The sequence below is a fragment of the Elephantulus edwardii genome, unplaced genomic scaffold (genome assembly GCF_000299155.1).
Source record: "Elephantulus edwardii isolate Elephantulus edwardi_28Jun2011 unplaced genomic scaffold, EleEdw1.0 scaffold00062, whole genome shotgun sequence".
NCBI lineage: Eukaryota > Metazoa > Chordata > Mammalia > Macroscelidea > Macroscelididae > Elephantulus > Elephantulus edwardii.
The window spans coordinates 9,860,832-9,869,328 of NW_006399812.1; the positions used below are offsets into that span (position 1 = coordinate 9,860,832).

The following is an 8,497-nucleotide window of genomic DNA, read 5'->3' on the forward strand; positions in this document are numbered from 1 at the left end:
CATCCCTGGCGTACACCCTTCCCAATTTTGAACCATGCAGTCTTAACCTGCTCTGTTCTAACGACTGCCTCCTGGTCCAAGTATAGGTTTCGCATTAGCACGATTAAATGTTCTGGGATTCCCATTCTTCTCAGAGTCAGACACAGTTTGCTATGATCCACACAGTCAAATGCCTTTGCATAATCAATGAAACACAGATAGACATTCTTCTGGTATTCCCTTCTTTCAGCTAAGATCCATCTAATATCAGCTACAATATCCCTAGTACCATGACCCCTTCTAAACTCAGCCTGGACTTCTGGCAATTCTCTGCTCGGGTACTGTTCCAGTCGTTTTTGGATAATCTTCAGTAGAATCTTGCTTGCATGTGAAATTAGGAAGACCAAAAAGAACTGATATCTGAATTATGATGTTAGTGAAGAATACTGAACACACCATGGACTGCCAAGGAATAAACAAATCTGTCTTGGAGGAAGTGCAACTAGGGTGCTCCTTGGAGATGAGAGTAGTAAGACACACATTAGGCTTTTTATCAGGAGGGGGATAAAAGACATCATGTTGGCAAAGGTAGAGGCTCAGCAGAGAGGAACACCTATGGATTGACACAGTCACTCTAACAATGGGCTCGAGCATGGAAGATAGTGAAGACAGAGAAGGACAGGGCAAGGCTTGGTATACTGTCCACAGGACAGATGACTGGTGGTCTACCTGAGGGCACCCAACAAACACTCCCTGAATTAAACCTGTCGATGTAGATGGAGCTTGAGACTGCAACAGTCATCTTTCCCTAGTGTCCCCAAGATTTAAAAAAAAAATATATTTATAAAGAATATATGTTGTTGTTGTTGTTTAATGCCGTCGAGTCATAGACGACTCATAGTGACCCTATGAACGAACAGCCTGAGCACTGTTCGTACATAGAGTTTCCAGAGGCAAGCCATTTTGGAAGTGGATGCCGCTCCTGCTTCCAGGCTTGATTTAGTCGGGAAGCTCCAGCCAACACTGTCCACCATGGGTGCCGATTACCACGATTGGCACATCACTGTCACAGGCTTCAGAAATAATAAAAATGTGTATGAATATTTATCTCTATCTATACACAGACATAAATATATAGACATTCATCCATCTGGTGACCAAGTGGGTAAGGAGTTGTGCTACAAACTCAAAGTCTGTATCTACAAGCCATTCTAGATAAGAAGGTTACTCTCCTCCATTGTGATTTACAGTATCTGAAAACCTGCTGGAGGTCCAGCGATGTGTCAGTTTGGAATCAATGGCAGTGACAGAGAGAAGGTAAGGAACTGCATTGCCACCCCAAAGAACCTATCAGTGGCATCATCGGAGAAAGATAGGCAATTCTCTCCTGTGTTATTTACAAAGGTCCACTATGAGTTCTTTTCAACTCACCGTTGGGCAATGAGGTGAGTCGAGTGTGTAGAGAAGTTAACCTGTTGCTCCATTCCTGTTAAGACTATAACTCTGTCACACGGAGTTGCTATGAGTGGGAATGAACACCACTTAATAATAAGACACATCACTAAGAACATTTACATAAGCTACATGTTGCAAATATCTTTTTCTAATATTCAGAACCTATATTAGATCTGACTTCAAGTAGCAAAGATGCGAGATTATATTATATCCAAAGCAAAATCAGATGTCTGTGGTTTTAGGTGAGCCCTGGGTGACCTGAATATAAACATAAGGCAATAATTAACATAAGAGTTATCACCTGAATATAAACATAAAGAGCTATCATAGTTTAATCTTCTCCAACTCAAGCAAATTCTCCTGATCAAGCCTCTCAGGCCCCTATTTATACATCTTTCCAAAAACCAACTGAACGGATTTTAATGTAAGCCTCAGTGAGAAACTTATAATTACAGAAAAAGGCTAGTATTTTATTGTTATTAGGTGCCATCTAATCTATTTTCAACTAACATTAACACTAAATTACAGGGTAGAACTTAAGGCTTTCTATGCTGTAATCTCTGCAAGGGGAGCCCTGTTAGCATAATGTGTAACAGATACATCAGCTACCTGAAAAGTCAGCAGTTCAAATCCACCAGCTTCTCCCTGGTAGAGAAAACTGGGCTTAAGGGACTGTGTTGCCAACGCAAAAGGCCCGCAGTTTGAATCCACAAGCTACTCAATGGGAGAAAGTTGGGCAATCACCTCCTGTGTGATTTACTGTCTCTAAAAACCTGACTGAGGGTCAGTTCCAACTCTACGGTACACACCACCATCTTCCATGAAGATTTACAACCTCAGAAGCTAGATGGAGGATTGCTCTGAGTCAGAACCAATTCAACTGCACTGTCTTTCTCCTGTGGAACCCATGCATGGGTCTGATCAGGCAATCTTTCAGTTTGCAGCCAAGGACTCAATTAATTCACTACAAAGGTCTTAAAAGTTATAGGCCTGTTTGAGAAAAAGTACTTCAAATTGGCTAATGTCCCAAATTTGCTATATGAAGAATCCCAAAGACGTGTTTGACCTTTGATATTGAAATTTTCCCTCTACTGTTTCTTACCTCTAGGCTGGTATGGGCCCATTGTATTCACGTTCTACACAATGTATCTAAACCCTAGTAGTGCCAGAGAACAATTGTCATTTTAGGCATTCATAAATATTTTGCATCAACTCTACATAAAGCCTGAGTTTTGGGGCGCTAGAAAAGTAAAAGAGACCTTTTCCATGTCCTCAAGCCAAAGGAATCACCTATGAACACAATAACGAGTGGCATGTGCTATATGCTACTAAAGCCATACAGGAATTAGATGATATAAAACTTTACTGGCTTGGGGTTTTTAACTGAGAATGAAAGGATAGGTAAAAACTTGAGATACATGAAAAATTGCCTGGGATGGTCATGAAAAGTGAAGAGAACAGGGCAAATGAAGGAAGAAGAAAGTAGGCGGCGAGCTGTGGAGAATCAAGAACTAGAGTCAGAAATTAACTGTAAATGGGACCAAGCAGGCAGCACTAGGTCAAGTGGGCCTGGAGATGACAGGTGAGCTGGAGGACACTTGCTTCAAGTACTGGAACCGCCAGTGTCCACTACACGACTCTTCCTACCCAAGAGTCGCCAGATACCTCCAAACTACATAAGCTGGGGGAAAATAATGGGCACACTCCCCACAGACTGCCAGGTGATAATCTCCAACAGAGAAAATGTAAAGAGGAGAAACGGGAGACAGAAAATAAGCTGGGGTCTGGAAGAAGAGTGCAGAGTGCAGACAACTCCTTTTGTCCAAGGCCTGCTCTGCCACCACTATCAGGTACACACTGAATCTGGTACAAGTCACTTCACCTCATCTCTTAAACGGGAGTATCACCAACCTCTCAACCTCTGCCCGTTCTGCTTGAGGATTAAACGGATCAGTGTGAAAACCCTTTGGCCCAGTGACTGCACACAGGACACTTGACAGGAAGCTTCCCCAGGGTCATGTTATTACTGTTTAAGGGGAGGTCACTGATGGGGGACACACAACTTTCTAAAGTATTAACTCCTGAGTTTTCTTATGTGACAAAAACTGTGCTTAACAGCTTTACACAGGGCGTTCATTCCCTTCTAAGATTCCCAACATCCCTGCAAGTCGCATTCCACAAATGAACTACTTGCTCATCTGAGCTCCCAGCACCGCCTTCACTCGCGCTTCAAGGTCGCAGCACCTGCAAACTGGAGACCAGACTCCGCGGGGGGCGGTCAGACTTCAAGGCTCTTGAACTTAACCGAGGGGGTCTGTCTGGTCTGCGGTCGCGAGCCCTGGCCTCGTCCCACGATAGGACGCCTAGAGACCTGAGCACCTGGTCCGCAAAGTCACTCAATTAAGACCGCCGGTCCCAGCAGCATCTCCGCACAGGTGACGCTGGGGAACAGATGCCGGCGTCCGCCCAAGGTCGCGGCCGGGGCCCCGACACATGCCCCGCGTATCCCGTCCTCCTCCGCAGCAACCTGGGTCCCGGGCCCCAGAGAATGCGAAGCTGGGGATCCCTCAGCCCCCCGAAAGCTTCCCCCCAGCCGGCTCACCATTGAGGCCCACAGAGGCGACCAAAGGCCGGCTCGCGGCCTGCCCACTCAGCGACTCCCGGGACAAGAAGGGCCGCTTCAGATCCAGCACAGTTGGCTCCGAGGTGGCGGGCACGGAGGCCTGTACGAGGGGCCGCAGAGCGCCCGCCACCCCGCGCGCCGTGGCCGACAGGGTGGGCGCAAAAGGACCCGAGCGGGCGGCGACCGATAACATGGCGGCAACGTCTCCTACACCCGAGCCGGTCAGAACGACCTTCGGCAAGCTGCGCAGGCGCGGGAAGACGCGCGCCGTGACGTCAGCACGCAGCCCGACGCGCAGACCCGCGGGGCGAGGCGAACCTGGATAGGAGGCGAGCCAGGGGCGGGGCTATGAGCCACCTGAGGGCGGGGCGAAGAGGAGGAGGGGTTTGTCATCTGTCACTCAGATCTCATCATCCCTGTCCCAAGGTCGACCCAGAATCAAGGGGCTAAGAGAAGGCCACATGAGGGTCTTCTGGGCGATTTTGCAGTACTTTACACCAAAATTTCATCTATGGCGACCTTGAGATAAAAATAAATTGTTATAATAGGTCACATAGAGATTAATTTGTTATAAGATTATCATTTTATGGGTAAAAATACAAAACCATTACAGAACCTGCGAGAGAAGCTTATAATAATAACCACAATAACATTGTTAGTTGCTGTCTCCGACTTGTTCCGACGGAACAAAATACTGCCCAGTCCTTCCTTTGCTACCTTCACTATCAAGGGCATGCTAGAGTCTGTTTCTGTAGACATTGTGTATTTTGAGGGCCTTCCAAGCTGAGAAAGGTACGCGGCGTTGTCCAGCACTCCACCAGACAACAGTCTAGTTAAAACCCCTTGGATTTTCATTGGCTAATTTTCAAAAGTAACTCCTCAGGCTTTGCTTCCTAACTCATCTTAATAAAAAACTCCGCTGAAATATGTCTACCAAGATTAGCGTTTGAAATACTGATGGCATGGCTTCCATCGTCATAAGAGCATTCGTTACTATGACCCCAGGGTACAGAAAACCATCAGAAGGGGGATGAGAATTATGATTGTTGTTGTTGTTGTTGTTGTTGTTGTTGTTAAGTGCCGTCTGTCTAGTCGCAGGGGACTCATAGCGACCCTATGAAGGAGAGTCCTCAACGCTTGGGTGTCTCTCATCCTCTCTCCAGGTTCATAGGGTTTCCAGGAGGCAAGCTATTATGGAAGTGGACGCCACTCCTCCATTCCAGAATTATGATTAGAGTATGTTTATTAAGCACATATCACGTTCTGTGATTTACCTGCATTCTTTTACTTATTTTTTTCATTCTATAAACAAGGTCCCTATGAAATAACTGCTAGTATTATCTGTACATTATCAGTTGAAACCTCCGCCAGAACAGGCTAACTACCTAGCAGTCAGAGAGATCTATTTCCCAATTCTTCACTCTTAACCCACATGACACTGTTTTCCCAAGTTCTTGGACAGGGCAGATAAGAAGCTAAATTGCTTTCTATGCATGGTGGGAAAATTACTCTTTACTTCTTTTAAAACCCTCTGAGTTCACAATGAGAAAGTCTCTGTACTAACAGCTTTATTTCTCTTCTGGCTTTGTATTCAAAGCTTTTATCAAAAAATTTTGACATTTTCCCCCATTTATACCAGTTTCCCAACAAACATACTAAATTATATATTTATTCAAATAAGAAAGAGTATTTGAAGTATTATTAAACTAAAAGGAAAAAAACCCACTGCTGTTGAGTCAAAATTGACTCCTAGCTGCCACTCCGGTGGATTTCTAAAGCTGTCAATTAATTGCACATAAGTTGATTTTCCATTTTTCTCCTAAGGAGCCACTGGTGGATATGAACAACCCGAGAGGCATGGCCTTTGGATTAGCAGTGTCACTCTACATGGACTAGGCCACTAGCATTCCCTAATTTAAGTATTAAGGAAATATGAACAGAAGCAGATGCGGCCGTTTCTGAATGGCTGAAGTTTGCTCATCATTGCTTTATGCTGTAGGTTCTGTTACCTGAGTACATCTTCTAATGTCTCCATGCCTCAGTGCCCTTACCTGTGAAATAGGGCTGTGATTATGCACCTTCTAGAATTACAAGGAGGAATAAATGCATTAATACATGTAAAGTGCCCATAGGAAGACCTAGCACATGCCAGTGAAGGCCTGCTGAAATTTTTATTAAATACTGCTGTTCTAAAATAGGACAGACATGAATGTCTAAGGGGAGAATAGGAAAAGAGTGAATAGATAATGAACACTGTATTGGAAAAGATGAGGGGAAGAATGGTTCGAAAGGAATATGTGATTAGGTATTGTATGTATGAGAACAATCTGGAACAAGAGGTGTATTGCAAAGTGGACTGGGGGAAAGGGGAAGGGAAGGGGAGGGAATAAAATGTGCAGCAATTAATGTATAATTTTTTAAAAAAATGTTTCTTCCTCTTAGAAACTTCCCTGCGATACTTGCTAAATTATTTCTGCTCTGGCTAGGCCACAGCATGACTTACACTTAAGTCTTTGGCTTTGGTATGACCCCAGGACACTGTTGCAGTTATAAAGTGGAGAGCTGCCTCTTCAGCATCACTCTGGCTGGACATGGTGCTGAGCTTGCATGCACAGTTCAAAAGTGTTCTCATCATTATTGTTGTTAAGTGTCACCAAATATGACCCATAGCAACCCTAATGATAACAGATCTGGACTCTGTCCTATCCTGTATCATCCTCATCAGCTCTGAATACTAGACCCCCCTACAGCAGTCTTTCAGTCCATCCAGTTGTGTCTTCCTCTCTTTCACCAACCCTCCACCTTTCCAAGAATGGTGTCCTTCTCCAAGGAATAGCCTCTTCTAAAAACATACCCGAAGTATATGAGATAAAAGCTTGGTCATCTTTGCCTCTAAGGAGCACTCTGGCTGTACATTCTCCAGTTTGTTGTTTTGGCCATTCATGGGATGTTCAGTGCTCTTCTCCAACACCACAGCTCAAAGACAACAATTCTGTCATCCATATTCATTGTCCTGCTCTCAGATGTGCAGCAAGTGATCAGAAAGACCATGTCCTGAATCAAACACATCTTAGTCCTCAGACTGACATCATCACTTTTCAATAATTTGGAAAGAGCCATAACTGCAGACTTTCCCAATGTAATAAATCTCTTGATTTCCGAACTGTTGGCACCAAAGGCATTGATTGTGGATCCAAGTAAGAATCTGCAGTTTAGAATGCACTACATGAAGTACTTCATTTACTATCCTGATAGCCTTCTGAGACAGGTACAACCAAGGAAGAATGAATGAAGACCTGAGTGAATGAAGAAGGTCTTTGCAACCTCCCTGTGGGATTGCCAGCAGAGTAGACATTATTTCCAGACTCTTTGGGTTCAATCCCAGTTTTATCCCTCACTAGCCTCATCTTAGGGTAAGTTCTAGAACCATCCAATGTGCTTAAATTATTTCTTCTGTAAAATGAGGATATATCTGCAAGTTGATATTTTCTGCACTAAAGTGAGCAGTACCTGCTATGTCAGGTTGGGCATCTTATTACAAAAATGAGGGAGATGAAGAAGAAGAAGAAGAGGAGGATGAGGCCCCTGAAGCCGCTGATGTAGTGAGTTTGATTCTTGTGTATTCCTTTCAGTAAAGCCTACATGTTTAGTCCCTGTGTAGTACCTTAAAAAAAGGCATTTGTGGATCCAAGATGGTGGTGGAGGCAGAGACAGCGTGGTGAGCTGCGGGAGCAGCGAATCACTTAAAGCAGGGCCATTATGGCCTTCCACGGACTTCAGCTTATTGATAATTGAACACTTAAACAGTTGATGACTGGCCCTCAGTGAAGATCAAGGCTCAACAACAGGAATTCAAGGATTCCCAAGGAGGAATGGGTGAGCCTCGTGGCTCCCAACCCCCTCCCACAGAGCCTGTGCCGCGCTGCACAGCCACTGCAGCTCCATGAGGCTTCCACAGCTGGAACCAATGGATTCCCTCACCCAGGATGGATGCTGGGCACCGGTCCTCCTCAAGACTGGTACAGAGAAACCACCACACTGCATCAAAGAGGACTTGTTCTGGAGAGAATTCTTGGAGCAAGGATGGCAGCAGTGGGGGAAGCGGGCGCCCGCCAGCCACCCGCACAAGAGGGGCCACGCACCCACTGAGCGCCCATGCGGCGGGATGGGGGAGCACGCCCCCAATGGCCACCTGCGCTTGGGGGGGGCGCGACCTGCTGGCCGCCTGCATAGGAGGTGGGAGATGGGATGCCTGCCCGCCATCTGCAGGTTTGGGTTTCCTTGTACAGGCCAAAGAAGATGATTACCTATACAATGGATTGCTGAAAGTCACTGTGAGTCTGATGACCTTAACAGTGGCAGCACACACAAGAGGACCAACATCCTAAATGCACCACATATTTTGTTCTGTTGAATGCTTCTGCCAAAAGATGGTTAGAC

General features: G+C 45.4%; 1 protein-coding gene across 1 annotated transcript in view; it reads right to left on the reverse strand.

The window, feature by feature from the left end:
* LOC102876322 (cytochrome b-c1 complex subunit Rieske, mitochondrial-like) overlaps nt 1–4,250 on the reverse strand; it is a 9,025-nt gene extending 4,775 nt beyond the window's left edge. The window contains exon 1 of the mRNA XM_006887824.1: nt 4,037–4,250. Within this exon, the coding sequence (XP_006887886.1) occupies nt 4,037–4,250 (214 nt within the window). The remainder of the gene's footprint in view (nt 1–4,036) is intronic.
* Nucleotides 4,251–8,497: the final 4,247 nt, after the last annotated feature.